This window comes from Haliotis cracherodii, unplaced genomic scaffold, assembly GCF_022045235.1.
Source record: "Haliotis cracherodii isolate W230 unplaced genomic scaffold, xgHalCrac1.p SCAF_17, whole genome shotgun sequence".
In the NCBI taxonomy this organism is placed as follows: Eukaryota; Metazoa; Mollusca; class Gastropoda; order Lepetellida; family Haliotidae; genus Haliotis; species Haliotis cracherodii.
The window spans coordinates 25,910,305-25,931,654 of record NW_027266272.1 but is presented as its reverse complement, the minus strand read 5'-3'; the positions used below and the strand labels follow the sequence as shown (position 1 = coordinate 25,931,654).

Below are 21,350 nucleotides of genomic sequence, written 5' to 3'. Positions count from 1 at the left end.
GATGGCAGTGGTCAGTATCAAATACAAAAATACAGTTGTGATAGAAAAGGTCTGTGATAATTACATATTTACCCACCAACGACAGTGATCAAGTTTCTGAGATGGCCTCGACATGGAGTCCAGGGTGATGATTGATCTTTACATGAAAGCTGGTCTTGATTGAACACACTCTTGTGACCTTACATACAGTCTAACTTGCCACTGGAAAATTTTACTCAGTGCCCACACAACTTAGAATATTCCACTATGTTTCTATGACATACTATCACATTCCATGGTATTCAGGAAGTATCACACTAGCATCTGAATATTGTCACTTCCCCCAAACTGCTAACATTAAATAGTACTACATTTCAGACTTATCACTGTCCAATCACAATGCAATGAGCGTGTATCGAGTCTCAACAGAACAATGTGTAACACAGTTACAATCATTGTTCAACAACAAAGGAGGTACTCAGTGAAGCGCTTGACACTAATTAAATAACCATGATTGTGCTTCCTCCGCGAAAGTAGTTGAAACTTTACATAAGTCATCCCCTGACAAGGGAGCCCCCAATCCGCGCTCCATTGCACGTCGTGAAATTATGAAACTCAAATGCGCAAGATGTAGAAATATTTCAACAGCAGGAAGATAAAAGCATATCTTCCATCATGTTCATAAATTCAAATATAGGAAGAAATGTCCTTCATCAGAAGTATCTGGAGTCTATTTGTCATTGAAAAATATCTTGAAAGGTATAGGTATTTTTCATTATCTCAAAGGGTATATCTTTCTCTTATGTATCATACAATATTTTGTTCAAGTCTCAGGGACACTGATAAGGTTACCTACAACCTTGGGCCCTCGTGCTTCAGATCCCAAGGCTACATACTGTCATACCAGCTTGACTTATTGTCATAACATGATTAGATTCCTCTCTATTTTCATAGATGCTTCATGGTGATGTGAAGAGCTGAACTTGTAATGGCCAGTACAGACGAGGACAGTGGCCACCACCTGGTCATGGCAACTTCCGGTGAGCAGTCTGGAGGTCACATGGTCACTTCCGGTGAGCAGTCTGAAGGTCACATGGCCACTTCCGGTGAGCAGTCTGGAGGTCACATGGCAACTTCCGGTGAGCAGTCTGAAGGTCACATAGCAACTTCTGGTGAGCAGTGTGGAGGTCACATGGCCACTTCCGGTGAGCAGTCTGAAGGTCACAAGGCAACTTCTGGTGAGCCGTCTGGAATTCACATGGCAACTTCCGGTGAGCAGTCTGGAGGTCACATGGCCACTTCCGGTGAGCAGTCTGGAGGTCACATGGCCACTTCCGGTGAGCAGTATGAAGGTCACATGGCCACTTCCGGTGAGCAGTCTGGAGGTTACATAGTCACTTCCGGTGAGCAGTCTGGAGGTCACATGGCCACTTCCGGTGAGCAGTCTGAAGGTCGCATGGTCACTTCCAGTGAGCAGTCTGAAGGTCACATGGTCACTTCCGGTGAGCAGTCTGGAGGTCACATGGCAACTTCCGGTGAGCAGTCTGAAGGTCACATGGCAACTTCTGGTGAGCAGTGTGGAGGTCACATGGCCACTTCCGGTGAGCAGTCTGAAGGTCACAAGGCAACTTCTGGTGAGCCGTCTGGAATTCACATGGCAACTTCCGGTGAGCAGTCTGGAGGTCACATGGCCACTTCCGGTGAGCAGTCTGAAGGTCACATGGCCACTTCCGGTGAGCAGTCTGAAGGTCACATGGCCACTTCCGGTGAGCAGTCTGGAGGTCACATGGTCACTTCCGGTGAGCAGTCTGAAGGTCACATGGCCACTTCCGGTGAGCAGTCTGGGGGTCACATGGTCACTTCCGGTGAGCAGTCTGAAGGTCACATGGTCACTTCCGGTGAGCAGTCTGGAGGTCACATGGTCACTTCCGGTGAGCAGTCTGGAGGTCACATGGTCACTTCCGGTGAGCAGTCTGGAGGTCACATGGTCACTTCCGGTGAGCAGTCTGGAGGTCACATGGCCACTTCCGGTGAGCAGTCTGGAAGTCACATTGCCACTTCCGGTGAACCGTCTGGAGGTCACATGGCCACTTCCGGTGAGCAGTCTGGAGGTCACATGGACACTTCCGGTGAGCAGTCTGGAGGTCACATGGACACTTCCGGTGAGCAGTCTGGAGGTCACATGGCCATTCCTGATGTTGACTCTGAAAGTTCAGATGTAGAAAACTTTACAGCAGCGGAGGACGTTGTGGTATTGAACCAGCCAGTCCCCGGATTTGGTAGGTACAGGTGGTTGTCCTTGTTGTCCTTGTTGTCCCCCCATATATGAGAGAGAGAGTGAGTGAGTGAGTGAGTTAATATTTAAAGTCACATCGGCAGTATTTCAGCCATATCGTGACTTGAACAAGTTATGCATTTATATTATAGATTTATGTAAAAAACTGTCAACGAAGGACAGTATAACAACCAGCAATATATCACAGATCAGAAGTGTAAAACTAGTTTTAGAGCAATAAAATGATTTTTTTTACAACAGACGACACATTATAAAAACAGGCTATGAATCACCAACAACTAAAGTGAGGCCACCATACTAGGGACCAAGGGGACTTACAGTACCTTAGCTACCTACAAGGTTCCCTAACAGGATTTACACCATTCCTTTAGTTATTGGCGAATGTGGACGAGATTAGCCGAAAAGTAAAATATACAAATATTCTACGTTTAAAAACAGTGATAGATAAATTACTTTGAATGAAGTGGTCTAACATATCCTCTCAGGGGGACAATAATTTTACACTACTTTAACCCCCTTCGAGGATAAAGCCACTGACAATCTCAGTTAATTATTCGTACTATCAATAGTAAAAGATATTTATTTATTTACAATACATAGTCATCAAAATTTATCTATCAATTCAATTTCCTGTAAAAAAGCAAGTATAAAATGTGGACTTATCTGATTAAAAAGATCTCTAAAGGATGAGACTTTGAGTGAGTGAGTGAGTGAGTTAACATTTAACGTCACATCGGCAGTATTTCAGCCATATCGTGACGAGAAGTACATTAATAATACATAAATGTATACAATATAAAAAGCTGTCAACGATGGACAGTAAAATTACTAGAATATCACAGATTAATATTTAAAACTAGCATACAACTATAAAAGATATATATAACGGTACAATATAAAAAAGGGCTATAGATCGCCAGCAGCTGAAGGTAGATCACCATGCTAGGGTCCATGGGGACTTACAGTACTTTTGCTACCTGCATGGACCCCAGCCGGATTTACATCATCCCTTCCGCTGTTGGCGATTAATGACAAATTTAGCCAGAATAAATGAACATATATACTACGTCTAAAAACGAGCAGAAATAAACATACTTTGAAAGACGTGGTCTTACATACCCTCACAGGGGGACAATAATTTTACACTACTTTAACCCCCTTCGAGGATATAGCCACTAACAATCTCAGTTACTGAATAATTCTACCAATTATAAAAGTTATTTATTTAATTACAAACTATTACAATCAAAATTTATGCAGTAATTCGATTTCCTTTAAAAAACCAATAATTAAATGACTACTTACCTGATAAAAAAGATCCTTGATACATGATACCTTGAAATATTTATCCCTTGTGATGGAAAAATCAATGCAGTCAAGCAGGACATGCTTGACCGTGATTCTTTCATCACAAGGGACACAGAATGGAGGATCCTCACCTTTTAAAATATATTCATGAGTATAACGTGAATGGCCAATACGACATCGTCTTAAAATGACCTCTTCAAATCTGGACTGACAGCCCAAGTAGGTATAACCGATATTCGCTTTTATTGCATGTAATTTATTTATACCCACTTGGGTGTCCCACTTCTTCTGCATTAGATCTCTGATGTAAGATCTAATGACAGGTTTATAATCACTGTATGGTAAAAGAAGTGGTGTCACAGATTTGTTGAGTGCTGCTTTTGCGGCAGCATCAGCCAGTGTGTTACCAACAATCCCAACATGGCTTGGTAACCAACAAAAAACGATGTCATATTGGCCAGTCGCAAGATCATTAAATAACTCAAGAATTTCAATTAAAAATGGATGTTTACATGACATATTTTTAATAGCCTGAAGGCATGAAAGTGAATCTGAAAAAATAATGAAGTCTTTAGATTTTGATTTCTTCTTGATATAGTGTAGTGCTGTTAAAATTGCGTGCGCTTCTGCTGTGAATATTGAACTATTATCGGGTAAACGTGAAGATACTGTTCTGGATCCAATGATGGTGGCACTAGCAACTGCGCCACCATCCTTGGATCCATCTGTAAATATAGATTTATATGTGTCATAAGTGTTTCTTAATTGATTGTATTCTTGTTTGTAAATAAGTGGATTTGTATCAGATTTCTTAAGTTTAGTTAATGTGAGGTCTACAGTTGGTCTTACCATCTGCCAAGGAGGCGATGAAAATAGTTTTGTGGGAGCTATATCCTGAAAGTTAATGTTCGCAGCAGAAATGACTGATTTAATTCTTATTCCTAGGGGTGGAACAAGAGATGTTTTCTTATTGTAAATATCTTCGTACAGAGGATTAAATACGCAATTAAAGGCTGGATTTGACTGATTGGAATATAATTTAGTGATGTACTGTAAAGATAGTTTCAGACGGCGTTGTTTAAGAGAAGGCTCATCCGCCTCAACAGACAGACTTGGAATAGGAGAAGTGCGAAAGGCTCCAAGGCAAAGCCTCAGGCCTTGGTGATGGATAGTATCAAGTTTTTTTAAATTACTTTTACAGGCTCCACCATAGACGATGGAGCCATAATCAAGTTTGGAACGGATCAGTGACCTGTATAAGTGTAGGAGGGTTGTCTGATCCCCTCCCCACTTGGAATTAGATACAACTTTTAATAAATCAAGCGCCTTCAGGCATTTAGCTTTAAGTGATTGAATGTGTGGTAAGAAAGTTAAATGGCTATCAAAGATGAGTCCCAAGAATTTGGCCTCCTTTACAACTTTGATAGGGGTGCCATTCAAAAATAATTCAGGGTCTTTATGCGGCTTATATTTTCTGCAGAAGTGTATACATTTAGTTTTAGACATAGAAAATTTGAACCCGTTTTCGAGAGACCATTTATGAATTTTATTGAGACAGATTTGTAACTGCCTCTCTATGGTATGCATATTTTTACCACAACAAGATGCATTAAAATCATCCACGAACAGTGATCCATCCACTGAATTACTTAAAACCTTGGACAGACTATTAATTTTAATACTAAACAAGGTGACAGACAAGATACTGCCTTGTGGGACACCCTGATCCTGATTATAATGGTCAGACAGGGTTGTACCCACTCGGACTTGAAATTGTCTGTCTGTTAAAAACTGAGATATAAAATGAGGTAAACGACCTCTCAAGCCAAAATCATGTAAATCCTTCAAAATGCCATGCTTCCAGGTAGTATCGTATGCTTTCTCAAGATCAAAGAAAATTGATACTACATGTTGTTTATTAACAATAGCATTTTTAACATAGGATTCTAACCGTACTAAATGATCAATAGTACTTCTATTTTTCCGGAAACCACACTGAATATTTGTGAGAAGGTTATTGGATTCCAGATACCAAACTAATCTATTATTCACGATTCGTTCCATGGTTTTGCAAACACAACTGGTTAACGATATAGGGCGATAATTTGATGGATCTGTATGATCCCGGCCAGGTTTTGGTATGGGGACTACAATGGCATTATGCCACGAAGGAGGAAAATTCCCTGAAGTCCATATTTGGTCAAAAATGTCTAAAAGTGTCTCAAGACATGATTTAGGCAAATGCTTTAATAACTGATAGTGGATATTATCATCACCTGCTGCAGTATCATGAGCTTGCTCAAGAGCGGTATGTAGCTCATGCAATGAAAACACTTCATTGTAATCTTCACCATTGTTTGAGTCAAAATTAACATTTTTCTTTTCCTGATGTTTCTGATATCTCTGAAATTCAGGAACATAATTTGAAGATGAAGAATTTTTGGCAAGAGTTTCGCCAAGTTTATTTGCAATATCAATTTGATCAGTTATACAGCAATCACCGTCTTTAAGATGGTGTACAGACGATTTGTAACCTTTGCCTTTTATTCTTGTAACCATGTTCCATACCTTGGACATGGGTGTCCGTGAATTGATTTTAGAGACATAGTTCCTCCAAGATTGACGCTTATTTTGCTTATAAGCACGTCGTGCTTTGGCACTAGTAATTTTGACATTATTCAAATTATGAACAGTAGGGTGTTTGCGGAAAAACCTTTCCGCTTTCTTCCTACATTTTCTTGCTTGTTTGCAGTCGTTAGTAAACCATGGTTTACGAATATGAGGATTTGCAGAGGACTTAGGAATTGTTTGGTCAGCAATATCATTAAGTTGAGCCGAAAACAATTGAATGGGATCGTGTACATTTCTGAAATTTTCAGGCTTTAATTGTTCAGTACATAATAATTCATACAAAGACCAATTTGCCTTTGTAAAATTCCACCGCGATGAAGGGGGGTCATCATTCGGTTTCACAGCTTTTAGAACAGTAGGGAAATGATCACTTCCACAAAGGTCGTCATGTACGGACCATTCAAATTCATTGTAAATATCTGAATCTGTAAGGGATAGATCAAGTGCAGAATAACTTCCCGTGGCAGGATGTAAATAAGTGCTTGAATCGTCATTAAATATACATAAATTATTATCTGATGCAAAATCTTCAATGATTTTCCCCTTATTGTTGGTATTTGGACTTCCCCATAGAGGGTTATGCCCGTTTAAATCCCCCATGATGATGCAGGGCTTCGGGAGCTGATCATATAGCTTCTGAATATCAGACTGTTGAAGAGCAGACGAAGGTGAAATGTACAAAGAGCACAAAGTAAGTGTTAGGTGCAAAGTTAGTCGGACTGCACAGGCTTGAAGATTAGTATGAAGTGAAACAGGGCTGTGGATCACTCCCTGCCTCACCAAAATCGTAGATCCTCCCGTAGCTTTATTTCCCGGTGGAGAAAATGAATGATATGACGTGTACTGACGCAAATCAAAGTTGTCGGTCTGCTTAAGATATGTCTCTTGGAGACATAGTGCAGATGGTCTAAAATCTTGTACCAACAATTGTACCTCATTAAAATTCTTCCTGAGTCCTCTGCAATTCCACTGAATCAAATTTAGGGAGCCACTCATGGAGGCTCAACTGGGGATCTAGAACGTAAGGAATGGCCACTACCACTTACTGGGTGTGATGGAGTGACGTCCATATCAAGCGGTTCAAACGAATTGTGAACCGTTACAGGGGTTTCTAATAAAGGAGGCACCTCCACATGCTGGAGTGCCCTGATTTTTTTCCTCAACTGTTTCTTTTTCTTATTTGTCATGGGGATTGTCTCAATTTCATGTTCAGATGTTGGGTCAGATGGTGGTTCAGATGGATCTGGTGTTGCATTCTCTGTCTGAGAGGCTGATGTACTCGTCTGTCTATTTTGCGTCTCATCAAGTGTGACCTGTGGATCTGTCACCCAAGATATGTCAGTTTGACATGAAATAGAAGATGTTGTAACCTTGGGAGCATTTGGAACAGGAGCATGAGAAGAAGAAACTGCAGCAGAATATGAATAAGAATGAGGTGAAGATGGAAGAGGGACTAATTTCTTCGCTTCAAAAAAAGAGATATTGTTGGTGTACTTAATTTTGAGGATTTGCGACTGATGTTCAAATTTTGGGCAGGATTTTGATGATGCTAAATGTGGACCATCACAATTGGCACACTTGATTTCATTTGAGCACTCAGGGCTCTCATGAGCACCACTGCAACGAATGCAGACAGTTTTGTGAGTGCAGGTCTTGGCACCATGGCCAAATAGTTGACATTTAAAACATCGGAGTGGGTTGGGTATATATACCTCCACACCGATGTTACAATAGCCTGCTTTAATTGATTTGGGGAGATTAGAGAGTCTGAAAGTAAACAGGTAAGTGTTTGTTTTGATAATATTATTGTCTTGTTTTCTAGTGAAACGTTTCACAGAGGTAACGCCTTGATTTGTCAATGCTGCTGTAATTTCTTCTTCCGTCATGTCAGACAGACACTTTGCACGATCTCTAACAATTCCTCGACAGGAGTTCAGAGACTTGTGCACTGAAACAACAACCTGGGTGTTAACAAACTGCTGGAGACCCAGCAGATTGACAGATTGCTGTCTCCGTGCACATTCCACAAGAAGCGAACCATTTCGGAGACGAGTTACGTTTTTTACTTCTCCACAGGCACTCTGAATGCCCTTGGAGACAGCAAAAGGATTTAGTTTAAGAGGGTTTCCATCAGAAGACGAGATAACTATGAACCTAGGCCAAGAATTAGCAACATCTGGAGAGACATCTTCATCAGACGACAAAGAGTCCACATGGCGACGTTTATTCGTTTTCAAAGAACCAGGAGTTGGGTTGTGAGACATGGTGTGGTAATAGTATTCGGCACCCCTGATCCCCACCCGCCATCGAGTGTCAAAAAGGACGACGCTGCAGTGGAAGCCAGACTACAACACCAGGGCTACAGGGGTGGTATACTCCAGCAAATACAACACGAATAGCTACATTTGTCTACCAAAAAGAAATGTCCAGCTGGTTCGGCCCGTGACAGAACAATGGAGACATATAGAATTCGGAGGTTGACATCACCAGATTGGCCCATGAGCCACCGCCTTCTGGCATAGGACTCTAGGCAATAATTATATTGGCATAAGTTGGAATATCATATTACATCATAAAAATTGTTAAAGATGATATAGATCTAAAGTGGCACTTTTCCATGCACAGGGCATGGCGTGACCAGCCGATTGATAGAATCGGGCCAATTCTACCACCCGTCTAGGTGAAGTAAGGGTCGAAGTGGTGTGTTGGGCAAAAGGAACACCGGTTCCTGGCTCCACTGCCCTCAACCACCAGAATCCCATCCTCCACCGACACAGGGGCGCAACCCACGGCAAACAGGTTGCCCAATTCGGTCGCCTCATACGACCAGCAATGGGGTGCTGTGGACAAATTCTGCCCCGAGTCCACACGGGGGAAGAGCTATTAGCGCTACCCAGCACTCACCACGAGGAGGTTGCTCTTCACGAGTGCCGATGAGACTTTGAAATACTTATCCCTTGTGATGGAAAAATCAATACAGTCAAGCAGGACATGCTTGACCGTGATTCTTTCATCACAAGGGATACAGAACGGAGGATCTTCACCTTTTAAAAGATATTCATGTGTATATCTCATGTGGCCAATACGACATCGCCGTAAAATGACCTCTTCAAATCTGGACTGACAACCCAAGTAGGTGTAGCCAATAGTTGGTTTTATTTCATGCAATTTATTTACACCTGCTTGGGTGTCCCACTTCTTTTGCATAAGGTCCCTGATGTAACATCTAATAACAGGCTTATAATCAGTGTATGGAAGAAGAAGTGGTGTCACAGATTTGTTGAGTGCTGCTTTTGCAGCAGCATCAGCCATTGTATTACCAACAATTCCAACATGGCTTGGCAACCAACAAAAGACGATGTCGTATTGGGCAGTGGCGAGAATATTATTCAATTCTAAAATATCAAGAATGAGTGGATGATCTGAAGAACAATTATGGATGGCCTGAAGGCATGACAAGGAATCAGAAAAGATGATGAACTGTTGAGATGATTGATTTTGAATGTATTCCAATGCTATAAGAATAGCATTGGCTTCAGCTGTAAAAATAGAGCCAGTACCAGGAATTCTCAAAGACACTCTTTTAGATCCAATGACAGTGGCACTTGAAACTTTGCCACCATCCTTTGAACCATCAGTAAAAATAGATCGATGAGAATCATATTTGGACCTTAATTGCGCATATTCTTGTTGATATATCAATGGGTTAGTGTCAGATTTCTTTAGGGTAGTTAGTGTTAGGTCTACCTCTTGTTTAACTAGTTGCCAAGGAGGTGTAGACAGTAGCCGGGAAGGTGAGATAATAGAAAGATCAATATTAGCTGCTGTAATATGTGGCTGAATTCTGATCCCTAGAGGAGGAACAAGTTTTGGTTTAGATTGAAATAACTTGGCATACATGGGATTAAACACACATTCATATGCTGGATTCGAAGGGTTTGAGTACAATTTAGTCACATATTGTAACGAAAGTTTGATTCGACGTTGTTTTAGAGATGGCTCATCGGCCTCTACATATAAGCTATTGACTGGTGATGTTCGAAAGGCTCCAAGACAAAGTCTCAGGCCTTGATGATGTACTGAATCTAATATTTTTAAGTTGCTTTTACAGGCATAATAGAACCATAATCGAGTTTGGAACGGATGAGAGAGGGATATAAATGAAGGAGAGTAGTCTGATCCCCTCCCCATTTTGAATGAGAAACGACTTTCAACAAGTCAATTGCCTTCAGACATTTAGTCTTCAGATATTTTATATGTGGTAAAAATGTGAGATGATTATCAAATATAATACCCAAGAACTTGGCTTCCTTGACAACTTTAATAGGAAAACCAGCCAAAAATAGTTCAGGGTCTTTATGCGGTTTATATTTGCGGCAAAAATGGATACAGTTTGTTTTGACTTTGGAGAACTTAAACCCATTCTCTAGACACCATTTCTGTATTTTATTGAGGCATAATTGTAGCTGTCGCTCAATAGTGTGCATATTTGTACCACGACAAGATATATTAAAATCATCTACGAAAAGTGATCCATCCACTGCATCACTTAAAACCTTGGAAAGACTATTGATTTTAATACTAAATAGAGTAACTGACAAAATACTTCCTTGTGGGACACCCTGCTCCTGATTATAATGGTCAGACAGGGTTGAACCCACTCGGACTTGAAATTGCCTGCCGTCTAAAAACTGTGATATAAAATGTGGTAAGCGGCCTCTCAGACCAAACTTGTGTAAATCTTTTAAAATGCCATGCTTCCAGGTAGTGTCGTAAGCTTTCTCAAGATCGAAAAATACTGACACTGCATGTTGTTTGTGGACAAAAACATTTTTGACAAACGATTCCAATCGTACTAAATGATCAATAGTACTACGATTTTTGCGGAAACCACATTGAATATTTGTTAGTAGCTGAGAGAGAGAGAGAGAGAGAGAGAGAGAGAGAGAGAGAGAGAGGGGTTGGGGGTGGGGGGGAGGATTTCCCTGACAAATGAGGTTGTGGCCCCGTAAGTTCGTATTCAGCATTGAAATTTGGTTACCATGGTTACCGATGATTCCTCATATATTGGTGTTGACAGGTGACCATCCTTCAGGGGGCTCCCAGGTTGCCAACACTTTGAACATCATCACCGAACAGACCAGACAAGGAACGCTTGGGAGAGGTGAGCTTTCATGGCTGAAGGGTCAGTTGTCTACTTGATCTTGTGCAAGACTCTTACCATTCTCAGAGTGCAAATGGTGCTTATGTTCAATCGGAATGTTATTTCCCTGGCCCAACATGTCATCCTTATGTATATATGGGTGATGAAGGAACGAAGAGTATACAGACTCCTAAATATTGACAATGATGTTGTGCAAGACACTTAACAATTCTCAGAGAGCAGATTGGTGCTTATTTCTCAGTCCAAATGATATTTCCCGATGATGTGACCCCTTAGAACGTGTTGTCTTCACACAGAGCCGTATTGTATCAGAGTCAAACATCAGATTTCAATTTGATTGAATTTGTGCAGGGGGCTTGAATCTGGCAATATTGCAAACATGGCCATTATTAACAAGTCTGAATGAAGAAGGATGTTATTTATTATTCTACCATGAATTTGGAATTTACTCGATTAGGATTGGTCAATCAGAGGCTATTAAATCACAATAAACTCCCTCTGATTGAAACAGCTGGTTTCACTGCAAAAGCTAATATTCATAGAATAGTACTATTTTCGGTCATTGTCGGTAGGCATATTTAAATAATTATATCTACAATTACAGGTTACAAAATGCACAGATTCAGTTACTAAAATATTCAAAGGATGTGTGGCAATACATTTCATGCAGAAAACACGATAGAAATCTACAAAGGGAATGTATTTACGTTTTGGAGACAATAGAGAGCTCGGAATTGTGGCGCTTTTCTTTATACCACTGTGACGTCATATCTTTTGCTTCACAATGAGCGGTATGTCATAATGGTGACATGCGATGTAGAGCGAAAGCCTTGCAAAGCTTGCTTTGTTTTCTTAAGGGATGCCCACCAAGTTGCTGTGCTTATATGCTTTCAATGCCTGTCATATGTTCGAGTGAAGTATTATGGTGTAAACAAAGTGCTTGAGTATATACAGCGCCATATTTTGTTCCGCGATTCAAGTAATTCAGATTGATAACCCACTCAAAACACTGAACTCAACCCATGCCGCTTCACTCAGTATATTTGCTAACACCAAAGAGTTCGCGTTTTATTTAGTCATGGTAGAATGGAGATAAACATACTGTGTTTTCTATGTAGAGCTAGGTTACCTGTAGATTTAACCGTGCTAAATTTAACATTTGAAACCTCACGCTGCACGTTCGGTTCCAAATTCAATTTAGCGCGCTTAAATCTACAGGTAACCTAGCTCTACATTAAAAACACAGTATGTTTATCTCCTAAATAAAGTTGTTGTTGTGTACACTAAATCAGGAACAAGTTCTTATGAAAAGAACGTTTTCTCTATGCTTGCAATTCAGTGTGTATCAACAACTGATGCCACAATGCCAAGCACTCGTCACTGATCAAAGATGGTGATGTTCAGTGTTCATTTTAAAGTACTGTGGGGACATAAAAGATTTTTCAGTGAAAGTTGAAATATTTCATCATGAGAAAATTCAGATGATCCTTTCTCCTCCTACACAAAAAGATGTTCCACACAGTATGAAAGAGGTATCTATTTTGGTTTCTTATGTTTCATTCCAAGTGTTCATAGTAAATAGTTTTCATTCCTCCACAGGTACCCTTGATTTGCGTACAGACGAAGCGAAGAAGATTTTTCTTCCAACTGAACCCTTCAAAGATGTGAAACGAAAATTGAAGGAATTTGGACATGTGACCATCTGCGGAGCTTCAGGAGAAGGCAAGACAACGATGGCTCTGGTGTTAGGGTCACAGTACAGAGACAAAGGCTACGAGGTCGTGTTTGTGGACAATATTGAGAAGTTTGACTTAGACCACTGTCTTACTAGACACCCCAGAGTATTTCTCATAGTAGATGACATGTTTGGTACTGTTGGATTATCTGCGAATACATCACAGGTGAAATCCTTTCTAAACAACCTTCTCCTCCATTTAGGACAAAAGCGAAGTGCGGAAAAGCTGCATTCAGAAATGCATGAAAGCAGTGATGCTGTTGGTAAATCCAGAAAGAAAGTGCAGAGTCAAACAGAATTTCAAACAAAAGATAGTGATGCTGTTGGTAAATCCAGAAAGAAAGTGCAGAGTCAACCAGAATTTCAAACAAAAGATAGTGATGCTGTTCGTAAATCCAGAAAGAAAGTACAGAGTCAACCAGAATGTCAAACAAACTATATTCGTGTGATCTTCACATCAAAGTCATACAACTTCCATGATGGACTTGCAAAACTGCAGTACGAGGGTTTCAAACTGTTCAAAGCTCAAACTGTAATGGATTTAACCACACAAGATAAATACTGGCTTTCTGACAAAGAGAAAAAGACAATATTTGAACAACATAGGAATGCTCTTGGTGACTGCTCCATGCAACATATACCTGATTACAGTGAGCTGGAAATCTGTTCAAATATCTTTGGATTCCCTCTTATTTGTAAACTTTGTTTTGAATTTTCATCTTTCTACAAAAATGCAAAATCTTTTTTCAAAGAACCTCTGTTTTATCTCAGGCTAGAACTAAAGCATTTGCTTGAAGACAGAAATGACCGATCAGCCATTCTGGTTCTGATGCTACTGTGTGAAGACAAATTGGACCTGACCAAGTTAGACAGTGAAGGTGAGGATAAGGAAATGGACAGCCTGGTCAAAACTGTTTTACGGCTGATGTCTGACGCTACACGTTCAGGCATGTACAAAGCAGCTAAAGGTTTGAGAGGTACATTCTTCACAAGAGGAGACACTGTTGGCTTTGCTCATCCTTCAATCTATGATGCTAGTGCCTGTGCCTTGTATAATATCAGTCCAATCTTTGTTTTGAAGCACTGCAGTGATGACTTTCTGTTTGAAAGGGTACAGAGTGAAAAGGTTGAGGAAACCAAAGTTGATGATCATCTCCATTTGATATATGTCTCAGAGAATTATGATGACCTACTTACCACAAGGTTTGCACAGTCTATCAAACAAGGACAGTTTTCTAAATCAGTAACACATCCAATTCTCAAACAAGACGCCACAGTTTTCAAGCTGCTCAACAAACTTCAGTGTGATCGGACAAAACAGCTTCACCAGCATAATCAAACTTATGCTAAGGAAGAACCTTGGTTTCACAAGAAAGAGAAGGGACAATGTTTTCTGTACTGGGCAGTTCTTGGACATAATGCACGTCTAGTTACAGATATAGAACACACAACTGGAGAAGAGTTCACTCAAGGAGAGATCAGTGAGGCCATGGAAGGATGTGCACAAAGCAACAACGTGACAGCATTGAAATGGCTGTTCAGCAGGAGTGAGAAACATGACCATCAGTTGACACTGAACAGACTTTTGTTGGTAGCTGCTGTAAATGGCAACTCTGACATACTAGTGTATCTGCTTCAGGAAGGCGCTGATATTAACACAAGAGACAAGGGACTGCAAACCATATTCCATCTTGTCTGTAAATCAGGAATGGAAAAAACCCTGAAAGTCCTGTTAACCAGGAAACCTGGGAATAATGTCATAAACTCTGTTGATGTGAATGGCAGGACCCCTGTCATGGTTGCAGCACACACAGGATCAGAGGGATGTTTTGAGTTACTGCAGACAATATCAAACTTGAATGTGAAAGACAAATATAGCAACGGAATTATTCATTTTGCCAGTTTTGGTGGTAACAAGGCTATAGTGCAACATGTCCTGTCTCCTTCTAACATCAACAGTAGAGGGATGCATGGATATACACCAGTAATGGCGGCAGCTTTCAATGGACATCATACTGTGTTTGATCTCCTTGTGTCCAACCAAGCTGACCTCACACTGGTGGATACAGATGGTAATAGTTTACTTCATCATGCCTGTGAGGGTGGGAACACTGCTATAGTACAACATGTCCTGTCTCCTTCTAACATCAACAGTAGAGGGATGCAGGGATCCACACCAGTAATGGTGGCAGCTCACAGTGGACATCAAAGTGTGTTTGATCTCCTTGTGTCCAACCAAGCTGACCTCACACTGGTGGATGCAGATGGTGATAGTTTACTTCATCATGCCTGTCGTGGTGGAAACACTGCTATAGTACAACATGTCCTGTCTCCTTCTAACATCAACAGTAGAGGGATGCAGGGATCCACACCAGTAATGGTGGCAGCTCACAGTGGACATCAAAGTGTGTTTGATCTCCTTGTGTCCAACCAAGCTGACCTCACACTGGTGGATGCAGATGGTGATAGTTTACTTCATCTTGCCTGTGAGGGTGGGAACACTGCTATAGTACAACATGTCCTGTCTCCATCTAACATCAACAGTAGAGGGATGCAGGGATCCACACCAGTAATGGTGGCAGCTCACAGTGGACATCAAAGTGTGTTTGATCTCCTTGTGTCCAACCAAGCTGACCTCACACTGGTGGATGCAGATGGTGATAGTTTACTTCATATTGCCTGTGAGGGTGGGAACACTGCTATAGTACAACATGTCCTGTCTCCTTCTAACATCAACAGTAGAGGGATGCAGGGATACACACCAGTAATGGTGGCAGCTGTCAGTGGACATCAAATTGTGTTTGATCTCCTTGTGTCCAACCAAGCTGACCTCACACTGGTGAGTGAGTGAGTGAGTGAGTTAACTTTTAAGTCACATCGGCAATATTTCAGCCATATCGTGACTATCAATGGTTAAATATAATACATATATAGAAACGTATATAAAAACCTGCCAACGAGGGACAGTAAAATAACTAGACTTATCACAGAGATAACATTAAAACTAGTATGTGATAATAAAATCAACAGCACTATACATAACAATACATTATAAAAACGGGCTATAGATCGCCAACAACTGAAGGTAGATCACCATGCTAGGGTCCATGGGGACTTACAGTACTTTTGCTACCTGCATGGACCCCAGCCGGATTTACATCATCCCTTCAGGTGTTGGCAATGATTGACAAATTTAGCCAAATTAAAGGAACACATATTCTACGATTAAAACTGCAGTTGGAAAAACATACTTTGAATGATATGGACTTACGATACCCTCTCAGGGGGACAATAATTTTACACTACTTTAACCCCCTTTGAGGATACAGCCACGATCAATCACAGAGATTTATTTATTCCACTGATGCTAAAATTCATTTATTATATACAAAGCTAATTAACAAAATTTACTGAACAACTCTATTTCTTTTAAAAAGCCAATAATTAAATGAGAACTAACAGTGTTAAAAAGATCCTTCATAGAATTAACCTTGAAATAGTTATCCCTTGTGATGGAAAAATCAACACAGTCAAGCAGGACATGCTTGACCGTGATTCTTTCATCACAAGGGACACAAAACGGAGGATCCTCACCTTTCAATAGATATTCATTGGTGTAACGCGAATGGCCGATACGACATCGTCGTAAAATGACCTCTTCAAATCTGGACTGACAACCCAAGTAGGTGTAACCGATATTTGGTTTAATGTCATGTAATTTATTGATACCTACCTGGGTGTCCCACTTCTTTTGCATCAGATCTCGTATATATGATCCAATCACAGGCCTGTAATCAGTGTATGGAACAAGAAGTGGTGTCACAGATTTGTTGAGTGCTGCTTTAGCAGCAGCATCGGCCATTGTGTTACCTTTAATGCCAGCATGGCTTGGTAACCAGGAAAAAACGATGTCGTATTGGCCAGTAGCAAGTTCATTATATAATTCAAGTATTTCGATTAAAAGTGGATGTTTTGTAGATTGATTTGTAATTGCCTGAAGACAGGAAAGAGAGTCGGAGAATATAATAAACTGTTTATGCTTTGATTCTTTACGAATGTATTTTAGTGCTGTTAAGATGGCGTTTGATTCGGCTGTAAAAATGGAACAGTTATCTGGTATTCTAGACGATACTGTCCTGGATCCAATGATGGTGGCGCTGGAAACTGCGTCAGCATCCTTTGATCCATCGGTAAATATAGATTTATAAGTATCATATTTGTGTCTTAACTGAGTATATTCTTGTTGAAAAATTAGTTCATTTGTTTCAGATTTTTTCAATTTAGTTAAGGTTAGATCCACCTCTGGTTTCACTAACTGCCATGGGGGGGAAGTCAAAAGTTGGGTAGGGGCTATATTTTCAAGATTTATTTTAGCAGCCGAAATAGAAGATTGTATTCTTAAGCCAAGCGGAGGAGTGAGTGATGAACTTTTTGTATACAGGTCTTCGTAAAGAGGGTTAAAAACACAGTCATAGGCTGGATTGGATTTCAAAGAACGTAATTTAGTAATATACTGCAAAGATAATTTAACACGACGTTGTTTTAGTGAAGGCTCATCAGCCTCCACATACAGACTATGAATGGGAGATGTTCTAAAGGCTCCAAGGCAAAGCCTCAGGCCCTGATGATGAATTGAATCCAGCTTTTTCAAATTGCTTTTACATGCTCCACCGTAGACGATGGAGCCGTAATCAAGTTTAGAGCGGATGAGGGCTCTGTACAGTTGGAGGAGGGTTTTCTGATCCCCTCCCCATTTTGCGTTTGAAATTACTTTTATGATATCAAGAGCCTTCAGGCATTTAGTTTTTAAATAATTTATGTGTGGCAGAAAGGTCAAGTGATGATCAAAAATAATACCAAGAAACTTGGCCTCTTTGACAACTTTGATAGGAACACCATCCAAAACTAATTCTGGGTCCGTATGCGGCTTATACTTTCTACAAAAATGAATACATTTGGTCTTGGCTTTAGAAAATTTAAAGCCATTTTCAATACACCATTTATGGATTTTGTTTAAACACAATTGCAGTTGCCTTTCAATGGTATGCATATTTTTACCACGACAAGAAACATTAAAATCATCCACAAATAATGATCCATCAAGTGAATCGTTTAAAACCTTCGACAAACTGTTTATCTTTATGCTGAACAATGTTACAGACAAGATACTGCCTTGTGGGACACCCTGATCCTGATTGTAATGGTCAGACAGGGTTGAACTTCCATGAGAGGTAAATCATCCTACGCTGAGGCTATGAAAATATCAAAAAAATCAATTGATTGTCAAACTGACTTGACTTGGGTAACAACAGTCTCACCAGTGAGTGTTAGTGATCTCACCTCTTCATCTTCAACAAGTGCATCTTCCTCAGAGCAAGCGTCTACATCCACAGAAACACAAACTACTTCTTCTCCACTTGAGAAAAAGAAAAATGTGAATGTGGATTACTCTAAGAAACAAAATAAATCTGATCGTATACCGAAGGGACAAAGAGATCCTGTGTCCATATTCAACAGGTTTGGTATTCTAGATGACATGGACGTGTCACCCCATCAGAGCACCCGCTCCAGGAGCCATTCTCCTAAGAAGAAAGGTCGGGAGCGCTCACCAATAACACACCCTAAATGACAAATACGCTAATACAATGGAATTGTCGAGGTATTAGAGCTAATTTTGAAGAGATTAAACTTTTAGCTAAAGATTATAACCCCGTGGCATTTAGTCTTCAGGAAACGTTTTTAAGAGATGATCAACAATTTAATTTCCGCCAATATGCTACCTACAATTCATTTGCAAGGATTACCAATGGTAAGGCCTCTGGGGGCGCCAGTATACTGGTGAAACAGGGTACACTACATAGCCCTATTGCGATAAATACTAACTTACAAGCCGTTGCAGTACGTATAACTTTACATATTGCAATTACACTGTGCTCTTTATATATACCTCCATCATACGCTCTCCAAATCAGGGATCTGGATAATCTGATTGACCAGCTTCCCAAGCCGTTCCTTCTTGTGGGAGACTTGAACGGTCACAATCCCTTATGGGGTTCATCTATATGTAATGCCAAGGGAAAAGTACTTGAAGACATTCTTGATAAGCATAGTCTATGTCTGCTTAATGATGGAAGTAACACCTACCTCCACCCAGGTTCAGGTACATACTCAGCTTTGGATTTGTCCATTTCTGACCCATCACTGTATAATGAGTTTTCATGGTCAGTTCATGGTGATTTGTGCGGTAGTGATCACTTTCCTACCGTGCTTAAAGCTATGTGTCCCTTTGTGGATAGTTCCATTTCCAAATGGATATTTTCCAAGGCTGATTGGCTGTCCTTTAGTTCTTTGTGCGATACTGAATTGAAAGTTGATCATTACCTAGATGATAGTGATCCAATTAAACTGTTTTCTGAAACATTACTCAACATTGCCACTGAAACAATCTCTAAAACCTCGACAGTTCCACGTGTTAGTACACCATGGTACAATGATGATTGCAAAAAAGCTCGAAAGACTAGAAAGAAGGCTGAAAGAGTTTTTAATAAACATCCGACTCAAGATAATTTAAAACACTTAAGGATTACAAGAGCTAAAGCTCGTAGAACCATCAAGCAAAACAGACGAAGCAGCTGGAGACATTTTGTTTCCAAACTGACTTCACGTACTCCACTCAATAAAGTATGGAATATGGTTCGTAGGATTAAAGGTAAAGGTTCTTCTAGCAGTGTTCAACACTTAACAGCTGATAATGAAACATTAACTTCCAAACAGGACATCGCTAATAAGCTGGCGGAAACAATCAGTAAGAATTCATCGTCTGCCAATTATGATCCTAACTTTCAAAGATATCAAAATCAGCAGGAAAAAAAGATTCTTAATTTTAAATCCGATAATTCTGAAGATTATAATGAATCTTTTTCCTTAAGTGAACTGCAAGAGGCTCTACATAAAGCTCATGATACAGCATGTGGGCCAGATGATATCCATTATCAATTATTGAAACATCTACCTGTGTCTTCTCAGTTGACCCTCTTGTACATTTTCAATAATATTTGGGAATCGGGTAATTTTCCGTCTTCTTGGCATGAGGCTACTATCATTCCTGTGCCAAAACCAGGGAAGGATCACTCGAATCCTTCTAATTACCGTCCAATAGCTTTAACAAGTTGCATCTGTAAAACTATGGAACGAATGATCAACAAGCGTCTTGTCTGGTATTTGGAATCTAATAACCTGTTAACTGATATTCAGTCCGGTTTCAGGCACCAGAGGAGCACCATTGATCATTTAGTTAGATTAGAGTCATTTATACGCAATGGTTTTATTAATAAACAACATGTAGTATCAATCTTTTTTGATTTGGAGAAGGCATACGATACAACATGGAAATATGGCATCTTAAAAGATCTGCATATTATGGGTCTTCGAGGTCGTATGCCTGATTTTATTGCACGTTTTTTAGAAGATAGACAATTTAAAGTTCGAGTGGGATCCACATTATCTGAGATATATGATCAAGAAATGGGGGTCCCTCAGGGCAGTATTTTATCAGTGACACTTTTTAGCATAAAAATTAATAGCCTTGCAAAGGTTTTAAATGAAAATATTGATGGTTCGTTATTTGTTGATGATTTCAATGTATCTTGCCGTGGTAGAAATATGAATACCATTGAAAGGCAATTACAACTTTGCCTAAATAGAATACAAAAATGGTCTCTAGAAAATGGTTTTAAGTTCTCTAAAACTAAAACCTGTTGTATTCATTTTTGCAATAAAAGGAAATTACATAAAGATCCAGAATTGACTTTGAATAATATTCCTATAAAAGTGGTCAAAGAAACCAAGTTTTTGGGTCTTACCTTTGATCATAAGTTATCTTTTATACCTCATATAAAAAATCTGAAGGCTAAATGTTTGAAAGCACTTGATATCCTTAAGGTGGTATCAAATGCAAAATGGGGCGGAGACCAACAAACTCTGTTACATCTCTATAGAACATTGATTCGATCTAAACTAGATTATGGTTGTTTCATATATGGCTCAGCCCGACAATCATACATTAAAGAACTTAACACTATTCACCATCAAGGTCTTAGATTGTGTCTGGGTGCATTTCGAACTTCCCCTGTTGAAAGTTTATATGTTGAAGCTAATGAACCTTGTCTCGATATCAGAAGAATCAAACTGGCTCTCCAATACGTTACTAAACTTCATTCTAATCCATCCAATCCAGC

At 40.0% G+C, this 21,350-nt stretch overlaps 1 protein-coding gene across 1 annotated transcript in view; it reads left to right on the top strand.

The window, feature by feature from the left end:
* The window catches only part of LOC139465013 (uncharacterized), a 58,623-nt gene that overhangs the window by 1,362 nt on the left and 35,911 nt on the right, over window positions 1-21,350 (top strand). The window contains exons 2-5 of the mRNA XM_071246680.1: window positions 934-1,100; window positions 1,893-2,258; window positions 11,295-11,378; window positions 12,978-15,960. Coding sequence (XP_071102781.1) covers window positions 968-1,100; window positions 1,893-2,258; window positions 11,295-11,378; window positions 12,978-15,960 — 3,566 coding nt within the window. The 5' untranslated portion in view covers window positions 934-967. The remainder of the gene's footprint in view (window positions 1-933; window positions 1,101-1,892; window positions 2,259-11,294; window positions 11,379-12,977; window positions 15,961-21,350) is intronic.